Source organism: Podarcis vaucheri, assembly GCF_965113315.1.
Source record: "Podarcis vaucheri genome assembly, chromosome: 11".
Taxonomy (NCBI): domain Eukaryota; kingdom Metazoa; phylum Chordata; class Lepidosauria; order Squamata; family Lacertidae; genus Podarcis; species Podarcis vaucheri.
Genome location: NC_138749.1, coordinates 841,776 through 866,245, shown reverse-complemented (window position 1 = coordinate 866,245; position 24,470 = coordinate 841,776). Strand labels below are relative to the sequence as shown.

Sequence of the window (24,470 nt, the reverse complement as noted above, 5' to 3'; positions counted from 1 at the left end):
AACCCCCCTCCCCCGCTAATTAGTTAAATTGTTAAGATGCCACAGGTGTGTGAAATTGTTAAGTGCTCACAGATGTGCTGCCATGCGGGTTATAATTACAACCACCTCTGAGTAGCACCATTGACCACATCAATATGAAGGAAACCCAACAGCCGCTCCTTTGCGTGGCTGGAAGCCAGATGAGCCCAGAATCCCTTCTGGATGGAGCCAGACTTCCTTGCCTTAGGGATCTTGGGGGCTCTGCTCTAGGGGTCTAGGCAGCCCCTGTGATGGTGGGGGGGGCTGCTTCACTCTCTCTAGGCAGAGGAAGCAAAGGCAGAGGGGGATGGGGGTGCAGAGCATGCAGCCCCCCTTCGACCACCAGGGAAGGGGGCAAAGCGGCTGGATCCGCTTGTGGGTGTCTCTGTCAGCCCCACTGCAAAGCCAGGCCCACCCCCTGGCTGAAGGGCTCCCTGTGGGGTCTCTTTTCTCATTACTCTCGTCTTCACCTTTTGTCTCTCTTTCCAATGGATTCATTCGTAATCGGCTTACGCGACACATTTCCTCTGATATCCCACCTTCCCTTGAAATTAAAATTGAGGCACCACAGAGAATTAAGAGCATCAGAGTCCATCAAATGCTAAATAGCCTTTTCAGAATTTGCTAATATAAGAGGCAGGATAAAACAGACGACATTTTATCCAATGTTTTAGTGCTTTTACTGATAATTTTATTGTTTTATTCTCTTTGTAAACCACTTTGAGGGTTTGTTTGTTTTTACAATCAAGTGGTATGGAAATTTTATGAAATAATCATAATAAAACGACAACAAGTGCACACACACCCTGGGCTTCTGTCTGTGTGCTGATTAAGTGTGGTTTTCTTCCAGCCTGAAGGATGATCTGTGGCTGAATGTCGAAGTCGGGGACATAATCAAGTTGGAGAACAACAACTTTGTGACGGTGAGTGCTGCTGCCTGGCCCAGCTGCCCCCCCTCACTCCTGGGGCTACAAAGGCGCCTTTGCACTCCTTTGGAGACACAGTTCCAGAGTTGTGTCTGGCTCAAGGACTCTTATCCTACCAAGTTGGGCACCCCAGACCCCTGCCCTGCGCTCCATGATTGCCTTAGGCACAGAGGGAAAGGGAGAGATAGAAATAGAGAGGTGGAATCTACACACATTTTAAAAAGTTCTAAAAATTCTTTTCTTAAAAGCATATTAAAGAATACATTGAATTTTCCATAAGCCTCACCATCACCATCTAGTGTCACATTGTGTATTGCACTTTAAACACACTTAAATTGTTTTATTTGCAGCTGTATAGCTGAGTCTGGGACGCGGGTAGGGCTGTGGGTTAAACCCCTGAGCCTAGGACTTGCCGATCAGAAGGTTGACGGTTCGAATCCCCGCGACAGGGTGAGCTCCCATTGCTCAGTCCCTGCCCCTGCCAACCTAGCAGTTCGAAAGCATGTCAAAGTGCAAGCAGATAATTAGGTACCATTCCGGCGGGAAGGTAAATGGCGTTTCCGTGCGCTGCTCTGGTTCTCCAGAAGCAGCTTAGTCCTGCTGGCCACATGACCCGGAAGCTGTACGCCGGCTCCCTTGGCCAGTAAAGCAAGATGAGCGCCGCAACCCCAGAGTCGGCCACGACTGAACCTAATGGTCAGGGGTCCCTATACCCTTTACCTAGCTAGTAGTCACCAATCGACTTTGTATCCTCCATTAATTTCTCCAACCCCTTTTTTAAAAGCCATCTAACTTGGGAGCCATCACGGCCTCCTGTGGCAGGGAGTTCCACAGTTCATAGGAGGCTCTAATTGCCCTATGAAATAAGTTGCAAAATCTGGGACCTTTTTCTTAAGGGAAGGAAGGATGAATGGATGGGGGTTGGTGGTGCCTCTCGCCACGCGCTCTGCCCCAAGAGCCGGGTCTCCGGTCACTCTTGCTTCTTGCTGTTCTTTCCCTCCAGGCAGACGTGCTGCTGCTGTCCAGCAGTGAGCCCCACAGCCTGACCTACATTGAGACGGCCGAACTGGATGGGTGAGTATTGCCGCTCCCTGGACAGCTGCTGATGCAATGGCAGCCCTGAAGTTGCAGACATAAGAAGGGGCCTTTGGGGACCGGAGCTGGGGGTCTGCAGGGCTGTTTGAATTTTATTATTACGGTCACAGACCAGTTCCGACTCACTTACAATATCAGGAAAATCATAAAACACAACAGGAATACACTGAATTGCAATTGGGTATAACTGATACAATTCAGATAAAGCGGCAGTTAAAAAAAATATATTAAATCTTGATCACTAAAATATAACCTAAAATTGTCATTTAAAACCTTAGTCATTTTGGTAGTACAGCTTGTTCCCTAAGTTTTATGGCAGTCGCACAGAATTTGGACACCCTTAGTGTAATCTCTAGATCCTCGTCGTCTACCAGGGATTTTAGACACTGAATTTCGAACCCATTTGGAGATTTTTGTATAACAGGAGTGATAAATACCGAGCGTATATCCCCGTAGAAACAGCAGCGTAACAAGACATGAGAGACCGTTTCTACCTCCATCAAGCCGCAGGGGCAGACTCGTTCCGCATATTATGGTTTACCCTCGAATCTGCCCCGCAATGAGGCAGGTGGCAGCATGTTGAATCTAGCGAGGGTAAATGACCGTCTGTATTTGGGTACTGCTGTTTGCTTACAGACTGGACTGGATTAAAGTGCAGTTAGGAAAGCGATAAGGAAATGCATTGAAAAGTATGGAAGGAATCAAATAAGTGTTGGAAATGTAAAGAGAAAGAAGGTTCTTTTTACCATATGTGGTGGTCTTGCGGTAAGATTAAAAGCTTACTGGGAAATGATTTACAATGAATTGAAAAGGATGTTTAAAATAACTTTTGTAAAAAACAACAACCAGAAGCTTATCTTTTGGGAATCATAGGGATAGAACTACCTAAATTGTACAGAAATTTATTGATGTGTGCTACTACAGCAGTAAGAATGCTACTTGCCCCAAAGTGGATACAAAAACTTATGGAATATGCAGAAATGGCGAAACTAACTGGAAGAATAAGAAATCAAGATAACAAACTTTTTATAAAAGAATGGAAATGGTTTATTGAATATTTACAGATAAATTGCAAACAGATAAAAACATTGGCAGGATTGTTGTAATAACCTGCCGTTTTATAAGAGTATATATTTAAAGTAGATAATTAAATGAGCAAATTAACTGAATTTGGATATGCAGAAGATATTAAAAAATTAATCTAAGGAACTGCAGGAAGGGGGCAAGGAAGTCAAACTTTGCAATGTTAAATTGATTATAAAACTAATGAAATGTATAAACTTGAAAAGTATAAATAAAAACTTTTAAAAAAAGAAAAGTATGGAAGTAAGGAATGATTGTTAGGACAATGTACAAGCATCCCATGAGCAAAATGGAATGAATGCTCATTATTGCATAATCTCCCTGCAAATGAAGCCAAACAAACGAGCAGTAAGGACTGGATACTAACGTCTGTCCAAACTTTGTGCAAAAAAATCAGGATGAATGCTCAAGAAAATGTCTGGATGATGGCTGGCAGTCAGCAGCTATTGTGCAAAGCAGGATCGTGCTTGGGGACCCTCGTTGCAAGGAGCAGGATGCGGCCGAATTGGGGGGGGGCACGATCTACCAGTCAGCTGCAGGAACTCCAGACTGATACTGATGCATTGGAAAAATAAAAATGTGGCTCCCTTCTATGATTGGAATGAAGACTTATACAAGCTCACAACATATGAACAACTTGCACATAAACACAGAATTGCCATGGACAAATTAAAGGATATTTGGCATCCATTCTTACTAATACTGTAATAGGTTAAGATCTGGTGAAGTACAAATAACAACCTTGTAAAGTAGAGAGTTTTGGGTCCCCTCCCCTTTATTTTCCCTTCGACACGGGTTCTCTTTCTCTTTCTCCCTCTTTTATTTACGTCTCACAATGTTTAGTGCACATATAATTATGCCCTTTCTGAACTTTCAATAAAATAAGGGAGAAAAGGGAACTGAAGCGTGGGAAGGAAGGACCTGGTGGTTTTGCGTCTGATCCAATTTCTCATTGCAGGGAAACCAACCTGAAAGTGAAGCAAGCCTTGACGGTCACGGCTGAGCTGGGAGAGGATCTGCAGGCGCTGAGCAGCTTTGATGGTGAGTGCCCAAGGGAGGCGCTTGGCAACCCCACACGCAGGGGGGCTGGGGAGCCCTGGGGGGTGGCGGCAGGAGCTGAGCTGCAAGTGAGAGGGGCTCCTAACACTCCAGCCAACAGGGGGCGGCCCTGCTGCTCTTGGATGCACACGTGGTCAGGGCCGGCTCCAGATGTTTTGGCACCAGAGGCAAACCACAAATGGCGCCCCTCCCCACCAGGGAATTCCTGCATTGCTGGGGGTTGGGCTAGAGGGTTTAAATGGGAATCCATCTAGAATTGGAAGGGACCCCATGGGCAGTCTAGTTCAAAGCCCTCTAATGCAGGAATTGCCGTTGAAGAGTCCCTGGCAGGTGGCCCACCGACCTCTGCTTAAACACCTCCAAGCAACCTCAGAAGAGCACCTGCTGGATCAGACCATAGGCTCACCCAGTCCAGCCTCCTGTTCTCCCATTGGCCGACCAGATGCCTCTTCTGGGAAGCCTGCAAGCAGGATCCGAACCCAAGAGCAACTCTCCCCTCCTGGGGTTTCCAGCAACTGGGATTCAAAAGTATTGCTGCCTCCGACTGTGGAGGCAGAGGAGAGCCTTTGGGTCTAGGAGCCTTTGATAGCCCTCTCCTTCTCCACGCATTTGCCGAATCCTCTTTCAAATGACACCATCTAGGTGCCAGGAGTTCAGCACACACTTGAGTAGGACCCTGGCAGAGACACATGTGAATGGTTTTTTGGACAAGGGAGGGTGAGGTTTCGTTTGAGGCTGAGAAAGGCAGTGGCTGACCCTGCCAGGAGCTCATCCTACTCTCGAGTAGGATCCTGGCAGAGACACATGCCTGACTGGCGTGTTCCCTCCCTCCTGGTCTTTCGTTTGGGAGCTTCAAAAGCTTTCTTCAGCCCAAACATCACAGCGACTGATGCCAACCAACACCGGCACACTTAGGGATCCACAGAGTCTGTGCAGTTGCATGACAGACCTCAGCAACTCAACATATAAACACACACGGAGCACTGCAACATGGCTCCCTCTCTCTCTAGCATCAGACAGCAAAGAGAAAAAGATCAAAGGACAATAGCCCTACTTCACGGAACACAGGAACACAAACATCCTGTCTCCGTCACTTCCCACTCCGTGGAGTCAAACATATACCGTCATGTGAAAGACAGCAATCCCATGACTGCAATCATGGAGCAGGAATTCTACCATCAGGTTGGTGGCCATCCCTGCCTTTTGCAGGAGCAAGTTCCATAGTCTGACTAAACCAAAGCGTTCCAACAAAATGGAGAAGAACCCCCCACCTTCAGAGGTCATGGTCACCCCCTCCATCCCTCTGCCATACAGAAATCTCAGCTCAAGCCCCCAGGACAGGTGGCCCTCCAACCTTTGCTGAGAAACCTCCAAGGAAGGAGATTCCACAGGCTCCCAAGGGAGTCTTCTGCACTCCTGAACAGCTCTTGCCCTCAGAAAGCTCTTCCTGCTGTTGAGTCCGAATCTCCCTTCTCGTCCTTTGAATCCATTGGTTTGGCTCCTGCGTGCTCTACAGGGGGGTGAGGCCTCCCCCCGCCTCACAGCCTCCTTTGGGGTCTCTTGATGTCCTCATGATCCTGAGAGCAGCCGGGTCTTCATGGCTGGTGGGTCCTCCTCCTTCTCCTCCTCCTTGGCTCTCCCTCCTTCTTCACCTGCTCATCCCTGGCTGACTCTCCTTTTGACTTTCCTCGAATCACTGCATTGTAGAGTTTGAAGGGGTCCAAAGGGGCACCAGTCCAGCCCCCATTTGGTCCGCACAAACATTTCTACTTGCCAAGTGGAATGATCTCTCCACACATTTCCCCTGCCATTGACCAACAAGCGGGGTTTTTGCAGAGACATGGCAGGTGAGCTTTCCGAGAAGCCAGGTCGTGTTTTGAGTTGAGTACGACTGTGGGCCAGGGGACCTGACGTTGGACAGCTCGGATTTTGGGGAGCTTTGCTGCCCTGTGGATCTCAGAGCCTAAAGATGAGGAAGGGAAAAGCAACTCTTGCAGCTCAGCCTTTTTCTGCAGATCATAAAGGACTTGGGATGGGGCAGGGAGGCCCATGTGGGGGGGGGGCAAGGCAACTGCCCTGTGCAAGGTCCCCTGTTCAGTCCTTGGCAGAAACTGTGCAGGGATGGAGCCAATGAAGGGGCAGGAGAAGGTGCAGCGCTGGGCAAGGGGGACAGGTAGCCTTTTTTTTACCTAAGGCAGTTTGCATGTTCACACGCCAGAAAAAAGATGACTTCCTGTACGCAGGCTGAGACCCTACCTGCCCACAGACTGTCTCTCCAAAGTGGTGCATGCTCTGGTTATTTCTCGCTTGAACTACTGCAATGCGCTCTACGTGGGGCTACCTTTGAAGGTGACCCGGAAACTGCAATTAATCCAGAAGGCGGCAGCTAGACTGGTGACTGCGAGCAGCCACTGGGACCACATAACACCGGTCTTGAAAGACCTACATTGGCTCCCAGGACGTTTCCGAGCACAATTCAAAGTGTTGGTGCTGACCTTGAAAGCCCTAAACGGCCTCGGTCCAGTATATCTGAAGGAGCATCTTCACCCCCATCGTTCTACCTGGACACTGAGGTCCAGCGCCGAGGGCCTTCTGGCGGTTCCCTCATTGTGAGAAGTGAGGTTACAGAGAACCAGACAGAGGGCCTTCTTGGTGGTGGCGCCCGCCCTGTGGAAAACCCTCCCTTCAGATGTCAAGGAAATAAGCAGCTATCTTATCTTTAAAAGACATGTGACGGCAGCTCTTTTTAGGGAAGTTTTTAACATTTAATGCTGTATTGTTTTTAACATTTGATTGGAAGCCGCCCAGAGTGGCTGGGGAAACTCAGACAGATGGGCAGGGTATAAATAATAAATCATTATTATTATCATTATTTTATTATTATTATTATTCCTGGTGCAGATCCCTCCATCTTCAGGGCCCTGGAGGTTCCCAAGGATATTTCAAAGTCTTTGTTTAGTAGTTGCTGGGTTTTTTAAATGTCCTTTTGGCAAGCATTTTAACCCAGCAAAATCCCTTGGACGTGGTGGTTCTTTGGGCCACTGCCCAGAGTCCCCCCCTCTCATTCCTGGGCTCCTGGCTTGACCCTTCCATTCCCTGTCCAAGGCTTAAACAAGCGATTTGCAGAGGCCACATTTTCTCCAGAGTCTGGGAATAAACAACGTGTGTGAGGCCAGGATGGGATGTGTGTGTGTGGATGACCCTTTGCATCTGTTTTTATGGCTTTGGTTTTCTGGTGCTATTCAGGGAAGTGGAGAGGAAGCAATATTCTGGGATGGAGGCAGCTCTTCCCTGAATGCTTTGAGGCAGAGAAACACAGATCACTTTCTGCCCCTGGAGGGGACACTCTCTCCAGCCCTGCGTTGTCTGAAGCTGTAGGGGTTGTGCCAGAAGGTCAGATTAGCCCACCAACCATTTTTCAGTATATATTTTAAAAAATTATTTCAGCACATAACATCATACACAAAAATAATATCCCACCCGACACTGAAAGCTGGTGCTTGGACAATGTGTAGCAGGTAACATCCCAGAAACATAATAAGCTATTATCCCAGACTTCTATCTATAGAGAAGGCAATGAACAGTTTCAATGAAGCAGAAAGTTTTATAATGTGAGCCTCCCTTTTAGCCATGGACATGGCCAAGCTGTGCCAATCACTTACAAAGGAGTCTTTGGGCTTCAAGCTTTGTGCCAATTTTATTTTATTCTTTAATTCTTCCGTAAGTGCTCTTTGACATAGTTTATTGTTCCAGTGATCAGAGAAGCCCCTTTTGGGGTTCATCCAGACTTCCACCTCTCCATTGCTAGAAAGCACGGATCCAGGCAGTTTTCCTCCTGCCCTGTGCCTTCTAGCCACAGGCCTGAGCTCTTTTGCCTTTGTCCCCCACTTCCCCCTTCCCCCCCGAAAACCTCCTGTTCTGCCAATCTGGAGAAAACCCAGTTGCTGTTCGTTCCAATTCAGCGCTGAAACACAGGTTTTCCTGGGGGAAAGCAGCAGCAGTGTGAATGAGCCCTGAGTTCTTCCACTATCTTGTTTTTATCAGCCTGGCTACAAGCAGAAAGAGAACTAACTAGAGTTTTGAGCAGCAAGTTAATTTTGTCTCCCGTGAAAAGATTGAGGAGAGCCAGCTCCGGACATTTTGTCCAGCAATTGCTTCTTTAATTGGACAAATTCTTCCTCGCAGAACCAAGCCACTTTCCCACATGGCCACCCCACAGCATTCTGCACCCCCTCCAGCCGTTGGGTGCGTAGGAGGAGCTATTATGGGCTACCCGTACAGGCGTGCGAGGTGCCATTTTGCCCTATTTTAAGTGCCACCTCTTTTGCTGAGGCCGATTTAAAAGGAGGCATCATCCACATTGAGGTCCCCCCCCCCTGCGCTGATAGCAACTGCCATTCAGCTTCTTCAAACCACCTGCCTTGTGTTGTCTGAAGCTGTTGTGCAGGGATCCTGTACCAGAAAGTCATAGAATCATAGAATCCTAGAGTTGGAAGAGACCACAAGGGCCATCGAGTCCAACCCCCTGCCAAGCAGGAAACACCATCAGAGCACTCCTGACATATGGCTGTCAAGCCTCTGCTTAAAGACCTCCAAATTAGGAGACTCCACCACACTCCTGGGCAGCAAATTCCACTGTCAAACAGCTCTTACTGTCAGGAAGTTCTTCCTAATGTTTAGGTGGAATCTTCTTTCTTGTAGTTTGGATCCATTGCTCCGTGTCCGCTTCTCTGGAGCAGCAGAAAACAACCTTTCTCCCTCCTCTATGTGACATCCTTTTATATATTTGAACATGGCTATCATATCACCCCTTAACCTCCTCTTCTCCAGGCTAAACATGCCCAGCTCCCTTAGCCGTTCCTCATAAGGCATCGTTTCCAGGCCTTTGACCATTTTGGTTGCCCTCCTCTGGACACGTTCCAGTTTGTCAGTGTCCTTCTTGAATTGTGGTTAGTCCTTTGGCCATTTTAGTAGTGGACTCTCGAGGGATCTCAGCAGCGACCCAGAAAACATGAATCATTCTGTAGGTTGTCTGAAGCCAGCAGTTTGGGGACCCTGTGTCCCTCCAGATGGAACTGAATCCCACTCCGTTCAGCCCTAACCATTAGTCCTGCTGGCTGGGGCTGATGGGATGCAGGGTCCTAGCAGCACCTAGATGGGAGGAGCTTTCTGCATGCAAAGGAGTTGCTCTGCCTGTGAGCCACGGCCTCTGCCCCTTTGGCGCAATCTGGCACGTTAGTGGGGGAGACAATAAACGGCGGTATTTTGTGCTGATGGTATTTGGAAATGCAGGGTTATAGTGATAGAACTGATTCCTGGAGGAAGAGGAGGAGGAGGAGAGAGACCACAGAGAGGGAACTGGGTAGAACAATCAACACAGGTCACAGCTGGCCAGAAATGTTACTAATCCGGTGCACAATGTGTCAACTGCACCTGAGGAAATTGCACTGCTATTCCATTCTGTGTGCGCATTTAAGAAAAACTAATTTTCTGAGCTCTGGTGGGAAATGTAGGAGAGGGATGTTTGGATCATGATGAGTGAAGAAAAGTGTGGCTCTTCTGCAGGAATGTCAACACGTTGCCTCCCATCCAATTTGAAACCATACCGAACCCTGCTTAGCTCCGTAAAGGTGCCAGTGCGTCTATTGCTGCCCCACTAGGAGAAGGCCAAGGAAGCATTCCTTGCAGAAGCCACCCAGGATGGTGGAGCACTTTGCATGCCAGGCATGGGGGGGGGGGCAGAAGTTTGCCCAGAATTCCTTGTCTCCCCACAGAGACGTCTTGCACTGAGTGGCACCTGGTCCTGTGTACCCACACAGGACCCAAGCCCGGCGCTGGCATGGGTGCCTTGGCTTGTCCGCAGGGTGGGGGTGGGGGTGGAGAGGACACTGTCTTGCTTTCTGCCTGTTTCTTTCCCTCACACCCCCCTTTCTCTTCGCAGATCTTTGCCCTCTTTGCTTCTCTTCCGAGTCCTTTCCTGCTTCACTTCACCCCTCTGGGTCCCAGTCCCACTCTGCCCTCTGGCCTCGCTTGCACACGTCCGCCTGGCGTTCCTCAGAGGGTGGGTATGCCAGCTGTGCAAGAGGAGGGGCAGGGCTGGCCGCGTTGAGGAGACGGCTGGCAGCTGCGGGCGCTGGGCTCCCTTTCCCTGGAGACGGAGAGAGGCTTTGCAGCTGCCTCCCAGGAGGGTCTCCAACCCAGCCCCCTGCCCTGCACACCTGCCCCTTGGACAGAGCAAATGTTGTGCTGCTTCTGCACCAAACAGGTGGGGAGTTACCAAGGTGGGGGGTCAGGGTGCAGAAACCCCACCTTGTTTGGATGTTGCCATGCTGACCCCCCTGGGCTGCTGTTTGGGGTGAACCCGAGATGAATCTTATAGAGCCCCCTTCTGGCATGTGGCTAAGGTTACCAGACGTCCCCGTTTCCCGGGGACAGTCCCCAGATTTACAAATCAGTCCCCCTGGCAAAATCCTATCATTCCGACTCATTTCAATGGATTCATTGAAAAAAATCTGGTAACCTGAGGCTAAGGACACACAGGCCCTTGTCCCTCGGTGGAGCGTGGGGTGGCCTCACAGCCTTTGCTCTCCTGACGCTGATACTGTCAGCAGGCAGAGCTGCATAGAATCCTAGCTCTGTAGTGTTGGAAGAGACTCCCAAGGGTCATCTAGCCCAACCCTCTGCAGGAATCACAGGTTTTGACCTTTAAAGCCCTTTGTGGCTTAGGGCCCTCCTATCTATGGGACCGCCTCTCCTGGTCTGCCCCGCAGAGGACCTTAAGGTCCATGAATAACCATAGTTTAGAGGTCCCGGGCCCTAAGGAAGTCAGACTATCCTCCACCGGGGCCAGGGCCTTTTCAGTTATTATTATTATTATTATTATTATTATTATTATTATTATTATTATTATTTGCTGTGAGAGGGCAAAGAGCACCGGAGCTCACCTGAGCGCCTTCTGGGCAGCTGCTGTTCCTAATGGGGAGAAGAGGAAACCCATCAGAGAGAGAGCTGGAGGTGGACCACTGAGGCCCGAGTTCAAATCTCTGCCTGGCTATGAAGCTCATTGCCAGCCTTGCAGGGTGGCTGGGAGTGAAAAGGGGGAGGCCCTCCGGCCCCCCCCTGCTGGGAGCCCCTCTCTGCTCCTTGGTTTGCCTCCATCCCAACAGAAAGGGCAGTAGATCTGATGTCCACCCAGATCTCCAGACTCGGCCTGGGACTCTGGCCAGTGGTGGACGGTGGCGACTCAGAGCGCCTCTTCTTTGCCTGCAGGCGAGATCAAGTGTGAGGCGCCAAACAACAAGCTGGACAAGTTTATGGGGACCCTCATCTTCAAGGGGGAGAAGTACGCCCTGGACAACGAGAAGATGCTGCTGAGGGGCTGCACCATCCGCAACACGGACTGGTGCTTCGGACTGGTCATCTTTGCAGGTAAGAGCAGCTGGGCGAGAGAAGCCGGAGGAAGGGACCAAACGTCTCTGGTGTAAAAGCCCCTCTCGTCGGGATTGGGGGTGGGGGTGGCCTCTAGCTCTGGAAAGGGGTCTTTTGCCCACGGCTTGGGGGGGGGCACAGATAAGAGCCTGGCTTGTGGGCAGGGCCGGATTTCGGTTTGAGGAGGCCCTCAGCTCCTGAAGGGAAGGGGGCCCTTACTATGTCCAGCGGTCAACAACAAATTGACTCTGTTTTTTTGTGTTGAATATATGCTTTATGGTAATTTGTGGACCTAATACGTCCATACACAACACAAAACACTGTTGCTGTATGTAGGTTTTATTTTATTTGTTTTTTATCTTATATTTTGGAAATGTGCATCCAGTTTATTTTTCATTAATTTTTTTGTGGGGGCCCCCAAGAGAGTGGGGCCCTAAGCTACAGCTTGTTGAGCTTATACATAAATCCAGCATTGCTTGTGGGGCTGCCAAGCTCCTCCCTTCCCTAGATTCCTGCATTGCAGGGGTGTGGTGTAGTGGTTAAGAGCGGTGGACTCGTAATCTGGTGAACCGGGTTCGCTTCCCTGCTCCTCCACCTGCAGCTGCTGGGTGGCCTTGGGCCAGTCTCACTTCTCTGAAGTCTCTCAGCCCCACTCACCTCACAGAGTGTTTGTTGTGGGGCAGGAAGGGAAAGGAGAATGTTGGCCGCTTTGAGACTCCTGAAGGGGAGTGAAAGGCGGGATATCAAACTCCTCCTCCTCCTGGACTAGACGAACCTCAGAGTCCCTTCCAGCCAGGGGTGTCTTACCCATAGAGGTTAGTGGCGCGGGGCACCAGGGCACCGGATATGCTTAAGACAGCCATGCTTAAAAAGGTGTAGTCATAGGTATATCAGTATTCAAATCTGAATTGTCACATTGTGTTATTAGTGTTATTATGGTGTTTGTTGTATGTGTCTTTTGCGGTTGTTGTTGGTATTGAAAAATGATTAAATAAATAATAATAATAAGAAGAAAGCTGGCCATGCTTCCAACTCTGCACCGCTATGATTCTGCAAAGCCCCTGCATCTCCCACAGGGCCCGGGATGCCCAGAGCCGGTCCCACCTGGTGGCTTTGTGCAGTGGGGTCCCTCTGCCCCTTCTGCAGCCTGAAAGGGGGCTGACTATCGCAGGTGTGCCCGCTTCTCCTTGCCTTCCCTCAAATCCATCGGCGGCTGCCATCTGTCAGGGTCTCCTGCCTCCCAGGAGGTGCTTTGATCTGGAAATTAAAATCCGACAGTGCAACAAAAAAACCAGACTTTTGTTTGAACTGCCAGGGCCAGACACCAAGTTGATGCAGAACAGCGGAAGAACCACCTTCAAACGGACCAGCATTGATCGCCTGATGAACTTCTTGGTGCTGGTGGTGAGTGCGAACGGCGCTTCGCTCCATCTCTTGTCATTCCAGCTGAGGGGCTTCCTCACAAAAGCAGGGAGGGAGGGGGAGGGGGCACGAGAATAGCAGCAAAGGGGGGCATGCATGGACTTTATTCATAAGAGATTTGGAAACAAATTATTTCTTCCCTCCTTCTTTGCAAGGACCAGGCAGCAGCTAAAGTTCCTCACATCAGTAGATGGTAGATTTAGGGAGTGGGGTTAGAAATTTACTGACATTTGCGGGGTGGGGGTGGGGGTTAGTTCATGGATTAGCTATCTTTCTTTCTTTTTAATCATTTTTATTTGATTTTACAAATACAAGGTTATAAAAATCCAGACATAAATCCATGTACAGAGATGCCCCAAGTCTCACGACCTCCCCCCACCCCCTCCGTGGGCTCCCATTTTAAACATTTACAACTGCATATTCTTCCAAACTCTATCTGTTATCTCAATCCATAATGTCCATAGTATTTGTTAGACTACAAGTGAAATCAAAATCCTGTCAGTGTTTCCTTCCTTCTGCTTACAGTGGTCTCCTAAATAACTGATAATTTCCCCCCATTCTTTTATAAAATTTTTGTCCTCTTGGTTTCTGAGCTTTCCAGTCAGTTTTGCCATCTTGGCAAAGTCCATCAGCTTGGCTGCCATTCCTCTCTGGTAGGGACTTTATCTTCTTTCCACCTCTGGGCTAATAACATCTGGGCAGCTGTTGTTCCATACACAAAAAGTCTTTTCTGCTCCTTTGGGATATGATTCCTAATAAAAATGCTTCTGGTTTTTTCAACAAAAGTTATTTTAAACATTTTTTTTCATTTCATTGTATATCATTTTTTGACAATGTTCTTTTACATTGTTGCTGATCTTTTGACAATGTTCTTTTACATAAACTCTGTATATTTACAGTGGGACATAGATGTTCTTCTGCTTTCTGCCCTCCCCTTTCCTTGCAGATCTTTGTTCTTCTGGCCGCCATGTGCTCAGTGCTGGCCATTGGCAACAGCATCTGGGAGTACAAGAGAGGCTCTGCCTTCCAGGTCTACCTGCCCTGGCCGCACGACGTCCACTCGGCCTTCTATTCCGCCTTCCTCATGTTCTGGTCCTACGTCATCATCCTCAACACGGTGGTGCCCATCTCCCTCTACGTCAGGTAAGCGAGGGGGGGGGAGGCACGTGCCCTGCGCCAGCTCCCAAACGCCCCATTTTGCGCCGGGGGGTGCGTGTATGTGTCTTTGTCACAGTCCAGTCTACGGGCGATCGAAGTCCTGGCTGAGGACGTCGGGACTGGGGGCAAGATGGCAGGGTGGGAAGCAGGATGGTGGGGCCCGCCCCCCTTCCTCCGCCACTGGAGGAAGTTGCTGCATTTGGGATTTTGTACTTTAAGGAAGAGGCCAGTCCAAGTGTGAGCCAAAATGAGTGGGAGATGTCCCAACATGCCCTGCTCCTCTAGCCCTGCTTTCGCTTCAAGAGGGCCAGCCCCCCCCCCAGTGTATTTCCTCCTCTTGCCCAACCAGGGCGGGCAGTGTGCTCTGGCAGCCCAACCCTTGGGGGGGGGGACATAGCACATTGGCAAGGCTGGTGAGCTTTTTGAAGGCACTCCGTGACTCTCCTTTGACTCTGCAACGATGGCGCTATGCCCAGGCTCCGACTCAGCCGATTCCTTCTTCACAATGGACGTGGCATCGCGCTTACAGTGGTACCTTGGTTCCCAAACTTAATCCGTCCCGGAAGTCTGTTCCAAAACCAAAGCATTCCAAAATCAAGGCGCAATTTCCCATAGAAAGTAATGCAAAATGGATGAATCCGTTCCAGACCTTTAAAAACAACCCCTAAAACTAACCCACACAGGATTACAATTTGTTTCAACCCGCTTATGGAGACTATCAGAGGTCACAAAGAGAAAGGAAAAATATATGAAACAAGAAGAGATGTGGAAAATAACAAGAAAGGATTGGATAGAATTGTGAACACTATTTGGACAGATTTGTGGACATTAAAGCAGCAGCAACAACAACAAGATGATTGGATCCCTTTCGGAACTTGAAATATGGGTACCCCCAACAAAAAAATTAAAATTCGGCTTTGTAATTTGGAATTTATGTGATTTGATTTGATTTGATTGGTCTGTTAATAAAAATTATTAAAAAAACAAACAAACCCTAAAACAGCAATTTAACATGAATTTTACTATCTAACAAGACCATTGATCCATAAAATGAAAGCAATAAACCATGTACTGCAGTCATACAGTCCATCAATCAGTAACTGAACTGGGTTCCACACAGTCACAGAAACAAAACAAAAAAGCCGCAAAAACAAAAATGCAAAATAAATAGCAAAAAGAGACAGACCTCAGCGTAACACTCAAAACGGAGCATGTTCTGCTTCTGAATAAGGTTCGCAAAATGGAACACTTACTTCCGGGTTTGCAGTGTTTGGGTTCCAGGTTGTTTGAGTACCAAGGCGTTTGAGAGCCAAGGGACCACTGTACCTCATGGGGTCCAGGGAGGATGCTTGCGACTTCTGTGTCAGGGGAAGGTCAGGGGATGAGGGAGATGGAGCCGAGGTCCCCGGCCAGACACTTAGAAATGCCTTTTCCTTGAGGGAGCAGCTGGTTCCGGCCCCCCAGCATGCGCTTGTGCGGCAGTTTATGGACTGCATTTCTGTCCCACCCTCCTTCCTCCAAGTTGCTCAAGGTGGTGTGCAGAGTTCTCTCTCCTCTCTTTGGTCCTCGCATTAATCCTGCGAGGGAGGCTGAGAGACAGCGACTGGCCAAAGGATGTCCGGGGAGCCGCGTGCTCAAGTGGTGCCCGGAAAGCTGGCCTTCCAAATCCTAGCATGGCATTCTAACCACTACGCCATGCTGCCTCTGCACACAGGTCACCCCCCGATTCCCCCCCTCCCGGAAGCAGCTTCTGCGATGGCCTCTTGCAGCTTGCAAAGGGACCCCAAGCGCCAGGAAGATTTTCCTGCCCAGGTCTCCAGCCCATTCCTTGGTCTCCCCTCCTTCCTCTCGTTCAGCGTAGAGATCATCCGTCTGGGCAACAGCTTCTACATCGAGTGGGACCGCAAGATGTACTACCCCCTTAATGACACCCCTGCCCAGGCCCGGACCACCACCCTCAACGAGGAGCTGGGGCAGATCAAGTACATCTTCTCCGACAAGACGGGGACCCTCACCCAGAACATCATGGTCTTCAACAAGTGCTGCATCAACGGGAAGGTCTATGGTAGGGGGCGCTCTCCTGGGTGGCTGCTGCATCCCTTCATCTCTTGGAAATGATTTTTATTTGATCTTACAAGTGTAAGATTGCAACAATACAAAATGCATATCTATATTTAGGGAGTTCTCCCAATCTCTGCACCTTCCCCTCCATGGCTCCAGTTGTCAACTTTTTCGATTCCATATTGTTCCAGAATCCATATTTTATGTCACTCCATTTTGTCCATAGTATCTGTGTTACTGCAATCCTGCTAATGTTTTCACCTGCTTACAGCTGTCTCCCAGATATATTGTAAATTTCCCCCCATCCTTTATTAAAGCTTTGGTCTTCTTGATTCCTGAGCTTTCTGGGCAGTTTTGCCATTTCGGCAGAGTCTAATAGCTTAGTTTGCCATTCTTCTCTGCTAGGGACTTTGTCTTCTTTCCATCTCTGGGCTAATAACATCCCTGCGGCTGTCGTCGCATACATTAAAGTCTTTTCTGCTCCTTTGTAATATGGACCCTTTGCCAGCCTGCTGCCCCCCCCCCCGGAGATTTTGTTCATCCATTAGTCCCAGTCAGCGTGGGTGGCTTAGGGGAAGGAAAGGTGGTTCGGATACTTCAGCTGGTGTAGAATTCAGCGGCCAGGTTGCTCACTGGAGCAAAATTGTTTGAGCATATTGTACTAATCCTTGTCCAACTGTGCTGGCTACCGATTAGTTTCTGGGCCCAGTTCAAAGTGCTGGTTTTGACCTATAAAGCCTTAAGCAGCTCAGGACTGCAAGACCTCAAGGAGCGCCTCTTCCCATATGAACCTACCTGGAGCCTGAGATCATCTTCTGTGTGCCTCCTTCGTGTGCCTCCTCCTTGAGAAGTCCAGAGGGTGGTAACATGAGAACGGGGCCTTCTCTGCAGTGGCTCCCCATCTGTGGAATGCTCTCCCTAGGGAAGTTCATTATACACCTTCAGGCGCCAGACAAAAATGTTCCTTTTTAACAAGGCCTTTGTTGATCTGTTTGACATCCTATACCCTTTTAAATGGGTACACGGGTGGCGCTGTGGGTTAAACCACAGAGCCTAGGACTTGCCGATCAGGAGGTCAGCGGTTCGAATCCCCGCAACGGGGTGAGCTCCCATTGCTCGGTCCCAGCTCCTGCCAACCTAACAGTTCGAAAGCACGTCAAAGTGCAAGTAGATAAATAGGTACCACTCCGGTGGGAAGGTAAACGGCGTTTCCGTGTGCTGCTCTGGTTCGCCAGAAGCGGCTTAGTCCTGCTGGCCACGTGACCTGGAAGCTGTACGCCGGCTCCCTCGGCCAATAAAGCGAGATGAGCGCCGCAACCCCAGAGTTGGCCACGACTGGACCTAATGGTCAGGGGTCCCTTTACCTTTTTTACCCTTTTAAAATGTGGCTCTTTTCGGTGTGGGTGTGTGTTATTGGGTTGTTGTTTTTATTCTGATTATTTATGTTGTGATCTTTTCTGTGAACTGCCCTGAGACCTCTGGGTATAGGGCGGTATATAAATTCAATAAATAAATAAATTCAATAAATAAATAAAGTGCCAATACAGGAACCATTTAGACCTTCTGGAGCCCCACACCTGCACCTGTTTTTCAGTGCCAGCCTGCTGTCTTGCCTGCTTCCCGATAGGCAGTTGTAGATCATTGGCCAGGGTCCCAAAGGTGCCCGGGTGCCCCTGTCGTCCCGCTGGCACAAACTGGCCCCGGCCCGGAATTCACAGCCAGGTGTGCGTTTGTTGTCATCTCAGCTGGGCTCTGTGCTTCTCGCCCACAGGGGATGTCTTGGACTTGGACGGACAACGGGTGGAGATTACGGAGGTAAGGGGCTGCGAGGGGTCAAAGGGTGGCAGGCAGGGCCACTGGGCATTGTTGTGGTTCCAGCCCTGCCCAGCACTTGCCAGGACGTGTCCCAGTGTGGCAGCTGAAGTGGACAAAAGGAATTTCTACTTCCCCCCTTGCGCCTTGAGCTTCCCTCCTGGAAATTTCCTACTTCCTCTCCTCTCTCGGGGGAAGTTCTGGACCTTCTGGGTCAAGGCTGCCATCGCCCTGGAGTTTGGCAGGTTGGTCCCCAGAGCAGCCAGCTGCCTGGGAAGGACGAGGAGCCTCTGCGTGGTCTTTCGTGGTCTTTCTCCAGCCAGAAGGAAGGAAGGCAGGTGAGCCCAGAGAAGTTCTCATGGTGGCAACCTTTCTCTCGCCCCCCCTCTTTCAGAGTACCCCAAAAGTTGACTTCTCCTACAACCCCCTCGCTGACCCCAAATTCTCCTTCTACGACCAAAGCCTGGTGGAGGAAGTGAAGGCGGGAGACGTCATCACCCACAAGTTTTTCCGCCTCCTTTCTCTCTGCCACACGGTGATGCCAGAAGAGAAGAAGCCAGGTGAGGGGGAGGGGTGGAGCTGTGCCTCCTCCCTTGCAGGGGGTTGGACTAGATGACCCTCAGGGTCCCATTCTGCAATTCTGTGGGGAGACAGCGCCTCTGGCTCAGAGCAGCAGTGTGGTCTGTGGGGAGAGGAAGAGACCTCGCCTGGGGGTGCTGTGCTGGGGGGCTCTTGCGGGTTGGACTCTGAAGGTCTTGTGAGAACATAAAAAGAGCCCTTATGGGTCAGACGCTGTGCCCTGTTCTCACAGGGGCCAAGCAGAGCAGCGATTCAGAAGGAGGAGGCAGAAAATATGGTAGCCACCCGTTGTCTTCTCCTCCAACATGAATTTGTCTAACCCTCTTCTAAAGCCATCCAAATTGGTGGCCATCCCTGCCTGCAGTAGGAGGGAGTTCCACGGGTTAGCTATGAGCTCACTCTCACTTCTGCTCATCCTGCGTCTTCTAAGCGCAAGGTTTTGCCTTTGCCCTGGAGAACCTGCTCTTTAGTGCTAAATTGGAACAAATGGCAGCCTGCTGATGGCTGTTTGTTCCGATTCAGCACCAAAGATGAGGCTTCCCCACAGAAAAGTAGGGAGGCAAATGGAGGTGTGGATCAGCCCTGGGTGCTGCATGAAGAAGATCTTCCTTTTATCTGTCCTGAGTCTTCCCAACATTCAGCATCGCTGGCTGCCCCTGAGTTCCAGTGTTATGAGCAGTGCCAGATTGACGTATAAGCCAAACAAGCTATAGCTTAGGGCCCTTCTCTCTTGGGGGCCCCCAAAAAATGTAAAGGGGGGAAAACTGGATGTACATTTCCAAAATATAAGAAAAAAACACCAAATAAAATAAAACCTACATACAGCAACCATGTTTTGTGTTGTGTAGGCTCCTATGATGTAAGTCCTGGGCCCTGCCTGCTCGCCTGCTCCCTCAAATATCCCTGCTTTGCTCCTTTCTATATATAGGGTGCCAACATTCTGCATGGACTGGTTGCAGGGCAGCATGGGCAAATGGCTGAATTATGAGTCTTTGTAAATTGTGTTTCTAAAGGAACTTTTGTTATTGCCAAATACCAATGTGTTTGCATTATTAAGTTTTTTATGAATAAAAATCATTTTAAGTTAGAGCTTAATAATTATTTGACTATTAATATACTTCTTAATTCTATTTCAGTTCAACAATTACTTTGATAAAATACATATTTTGTTATGTGCAAATGGCTTGAGATACCTATTAGGTCCACAAATTGCTGTCTAGCATATACTCAACACAAAAAACAGTGACAATTTGTTGTTGACAAAGGACAGCTGGACATCTAAAGCAGTGTTTTTCAACCACTGTTCCGCGGCACACTAGTGTGCCGTGAGATGTTGCCTGGTGTGCCGTGGGAAAAATTAAAAAATTCGAAGGATTTTTTTTTTTAAAAAAAGTCAAATTTTCGATTGGGGCGCCGTCCCCAGAGGGAGGCGGGCGGGTCGGGCGGCGAGATGCGGAGCGGCGGCGGCGAGGAGAGGCCGCCCAGCGCGGGGCTCTCGCCGTCTGCCTGCCTGGCTGCCTGCGAGCTCGGTGGGCAGCACCTCCGTCCGCAGCGCCCGCCTCGCGGCTCTCATTCCCTGCCCCTGCCAAAGCTCACCCAGCCAAGCCGCGCTCTCCTTCCTGCCTCGCTTTGCTGCCTCCTCCCCCCCCCACCCCAAAGCTTGGAGGTTCCCCGGTGCCGGCCCGCAGGTTTGACCCCCTTCTCACACCTGTTCGCGCTCCTTGCACGGAAAGGGGCGGATGGGGAGGAATGGGGCTCGCCGCTGCCTCCGCTCGCCCTCCCCCCTCCTTCATGCGTCCCTCCCGGCGTGACGCTGCGCGCTGACGTCACAGGGCTGTAACGTGGTGTGCCTCGAGATTTTTTTCATGAAACAAGTGTGCCTTTGCCCCCAAAAGGTTGGGAAACACTGATCTAAAGGGCCCCATTCCCTTCAGGAGCTGAGGGCCTCCTCCAACCTCAATCCGGCCCTGGTTGTGAGAGAGGCAGAAAACCTCTCCCTGCCCCCCTTTGTCCAGGCCAGGCATCATTTTAGGAACTTTAAGGGCGTCTCTTCTTGGCCGCCTGTTCTCTCAAGACTCCCGAATCGGTTGCTGCGCTCGGGACTTTTCTGCCTCCCCCTTGCAAGTGACACTGCCTCTCTCCCCCCCCCTTGCCCTCCCTGGCAGGTGAGCTGGTCTACCAGGCTCAGTCTCCGGACGAGGGGGCCCTGGTGACAGCCGCCCGGAACTTTGGCTTCGTCTTCCGCGCCCGGACCCCAGAGACCATCACCGTGGTGGAAATGGGGAAGACCATCGTCTATAAGCTGCTTGCCATCCTGGATTTCAACAATGTGCGCAAGCGGATGTCTGTCATTGGTGTGTTCCCCCTTCCTCCCCTCCCCCAAACCCCATGCCTCGCCTGGGATTGGTTCTCAGGGAAATACTCTGCACATGCCCGGGTCTCCTCTCTGTGTCCTGGTGGAGTGGCTCTTGCTGAGTTGTTTCCACCAGCGTCAACCAGCTGGGCAGACGTTTCCGACGGGAGTTTGGCTGAACTGGTGCAAAGCGATTTCCACTGCCTGCTCACTATGAAGAAGGAACTTCTAGGGGGCTGGACTCTGGCAAGAGCTCCAGTTCTGACACCCTTTGAGGGACTGCGTGAGAAAACCCCAGAAGAGAGAGAGAGGCCATGCCCTACAGTTAGGAAGCTTCTGCCCATTGGCACATCTCACTCAGGGCGGTCTGCAGTGATGGACAGCAGTCACCCAGGACCTCAGGCAGGCCTCCTCCCCTTCTGCATGCCAAGCAGATGTTCTGCCGCTGAGCCACTCTAGCCCTTCCATCCAGGAAGACTAGATCTTGGAAGGAAGGGGGTGAAGTCGAGAGCGGATTTCATGCTCTTTATTCAGCTCATAGTGGTGAGGAGGAGGAATGGAAGTTCCCCCGAAATGTCTGCTTTATATACATTATTTACACAATGGGCCCCATGTGATTGGCTAATTCTGGGATTCTCCTGTAGGCCAATCAGGTTGCGGATTCACTTCCACCTGGAGCTGGATTGGGTGGCTCCTGTGGACCAATCAGACTGCTGCATTCTGAATCCTATTGTTCTAAGACCAATCAGACTGCTGCATTCTGAATCCTATTGTTCTAGGACCAGTCAGACTTCTGCATTCTGGATCCTATTGTTCTAGGACCAATCAGACTGCTGCATTCTGAATCCTGTTGTTCTAGGACCAATCAGACTGCTGCGTTCTGAATCCTGTTGTTCTAGGACCAATCAGACTGCTGCATTCTGGATCCTATTCAACTCAGTACATAACAGGGGGCAACCCCCCCCCCCGCCATCTCTGACTCTCTGCCCGCATGTTGTGTGTCTGTCCAGGGTGGGCAGTGATTCTGGGCACCCTCTCATTTTCTGCCCTTCTTCCCAGTGCGGCGCCCTGACGGCAAGGTGACCCTGTACTGCAAGGGGGCAGACACGATCCTGTACGAACTCCTGCACCCTTCCTGTGTGCCTCTTAAGGAGGAGACTACCGAGTGCTTGGAAGTAAGCTGGCCTCCCCAGAGCGGTGCCCTTGCGGCGTCATCTCCACTCCAACCCAGCCCCTGGGGGTTTTGTGAGAGGGTGCTTTGAGAAGGGGAGTCTCTGTGGAGCTCCTTTCCCCTGACCCCTCCTGTGCCCGCTTGCCTCCTTCTAGGAGTTTGCAGGGGAGGGTCTCCGGACGCTGGTGGTGGCCTACAAGGACCTGGAGAGGAAGTCCTTTGCCAACTGGCAGAAGCGTCACCACGAAGCCAGCACAGCCCTGCAGGACCGAGAGGAGAAGCTGTCTGAGCTGTACGAAGAAATCGAGAAAGACCTGATAGTAGGTGGGGGTGCCCAGGAGGGAAGCCGGGCGCTCAGGGCTCAGACACCGAACGGGAGCGAATAGGGATTGGTCAGCCAGGGGGAGGGTTAGCTGAGATTGCTGCCTTGGAGGGGGTCGGACTAGACGACCCCTGAAGTCCCTTCCAGCGCTACAATTCTGTGATTCAGCCATGCAACTTAAGCGGCTTGGAATGCCCTTGTTTCTTGTTTATTTTAATTTGTCTGAGTATTTCTAAATAGTCAACCCATTCAAAAAAAGAATCATGGCAATGAAGCATAACATAACAAGCAGGCTTGCTTTCTCCTGCTCCGGAGGGAAGGACCCAAACCAGGGGGTCCGAGTTACAGGAGAGGAGAGCCCCCCTGCCTTTGGCGCCTTCCTGGCTTGCCTTTCTGACGCTGCCTGATTCTTCTCGCTGCCCCAGTGGAGAGATGTCCTTCTCCCCCTTTCAGTGTGTGCATCTCTTTTCCTTTTCTGATTTTCCACTCATTAAAAAGCTCTTTGTTGAGCCCTGGGGCTGGACTCGCAATGATGCGCGGCTCCTTCCTGCTCCTGCCTTTTAAGAGTCTACATTTTGCAAGCCCCTTCCTGAGCCGCCTTCATCTGGGACGCTTCCCTGGAGCCCCACAGGCCGGCGGAACGGAGCCAGCCAGGGCTCCGCTGGGCCAGATTGTCTTCTGGGAGGTCATAAGAACATAATCGGAGCCCCTGGATCAGGCCAATGGCTCGTCCAGTTCGGCATCCTCTTCTCATCGTGGCTGAGCAGTTGCCTGTAGAAACCTACTGTTATAAGAAAAAACTGCTCCTTTATCCCTTATGGGGTACCCAAGAGCCCTTATAAAGTCCTAAAATAGGTTCCCTATTGGTAGAAGAAAAATAACAGATGCAAACCAGAGAATATTGAGAAGCAAAGCAGCTCGTAAGCCTGATCTTTATTAAACTGTTGCAACAGGGTGCTCTCCCCACTCCCACACAGTTCACATATAGACTTTTGAAATTGCCTCCCCTGTAGCTCAAGACCACCCCTCAAAACATCATTCATACATCACAGAAGGAGGCTGTCCCCAGCAGAAATTTGAGAGTGTTGCTTCTCTCCTGTCTGCCAGGATACCTGATAAGGCCTTATCAATTGCCTTTTCTGGTAGCCTGGCCATTCCTTTGAGGTGGTAAATACTATCCATACACAAATACAGTATGCCCTTAAGACAGGATCTGTAAGCAAAAACACAATGGGAAGGCTTTCCCCATTTTCCTCCCTTACTGCAGAGAAATAGTTGAGGTTGCTGGGAGAGTCAAAATGCTTCAGGATTGTTCTTCTTTACTGTTTCAGACACGTGGTTTATATACTTATGTATGTGTTTGCCTCGTACATTTATGAACATTTATTTAATATATATATATATATAGGACCTTAGAATTCCTATAACACTACAAACTGGATCTGAGCCACAGTTTAACCCTGCACTGCGTGATGAAGGATTTTTCTTCCATCCATCCTGAATCTTTCAACCTAGGGGCTCACCTGTCCTTCCATGTCCCATGCTTAGAAGGCCGGAGTCTGAGTGGTTTTTTGTTTGCCTTGCCACTTTCCCCAGAAAACCCGCTCTCTAGTGTGGAATCAGAACAAACATCAATCCACAGAAAACGCAGCAGTCATTTGCTCCAATTCAACTCGCTATAGGGCGGGTTTTCCTGGAGGGAAGCAGCAGGATAAGTGGAAGTCTGGGTGGGCCCCGAACTTCACTGGGTGTCCGTTGGTCACCCCTTTCAGAGCACCCGTTTGTGACCCCCCCCCCTCTTTCTGCAGTTACTTGGTGCCACGGCCATCGAAGACAAGCTGCAAGACGGTGTCCCACAGACAATTGAGACCTTGGGGAAAGCGCAGATTAAAATCTGGGTGCTCACTGGAGACAAGCAAGGTACTGCCAGAGGGGGAGATGACACACTGCTTTCAGCCCCCCCCCAAAGAACAGCTGGCAATT

General features: G+C 50.2%; 1 protein-coding gene across 5 annotated transcripts in view; it reads left to right on the top strand.

Moving 5' to 3' along the window:
* LOC309542850 (phospholipid-transporting ATPase ID-like) overlaps positions 1-24,470 on the top strand; it is a 78,886-nt gene that overhangs the window by 33,268 nt on the left and 21,148 nt on the right. For all 5 annotated transcript variants that reach the window (XM_082241804.1, XM_082241803.1, XM_082241801.1 and 2 more), the window contains exons 7-19: positions 869-941; positions 1,948-2,018; positions 4,081-4,163; positions 11,451-11,609; positions 12,925-13,013; positions 13,978-14,174; positions 16,046-16,254; positions 18,022-18,065; positions 18,457-18,622; positions 20,807-20,995; positions 22,054-22,169; positions 22,321-22,485; positions 24,296-24,407. In XM_082241804.1, the coding sequence (XP_082097930.1) occupies positions 869-941; positions 1,948-2,018; positions 4,081-4,163; positions 11,451-11,609; positions 12,925-13,013; positions 13,978-14,174; positions 16,046-16,254; positions 18,022-18,065; positions 18,457-18,622; positions 20,807-20,995; positions 22,054-22,169; positions 22,321-22,485; positions 24,296-24,407 (1,673 nt within the window). The remainder of the gene's footprint in view (positions 1-868; positions 942-1,947; positions 2,019-4,080; positions 4,164-11,450; positions 11,610-12,924; positions 13,014-13,977; positions 14,175-16,045; positions 16,255-18,021; positions 18,066-18,456; positions 18,623-20,806; positions 20,996-22,053; positions 22,170-22,320; positions 22,486-24,295; positions 24,408-24,470) is intronic.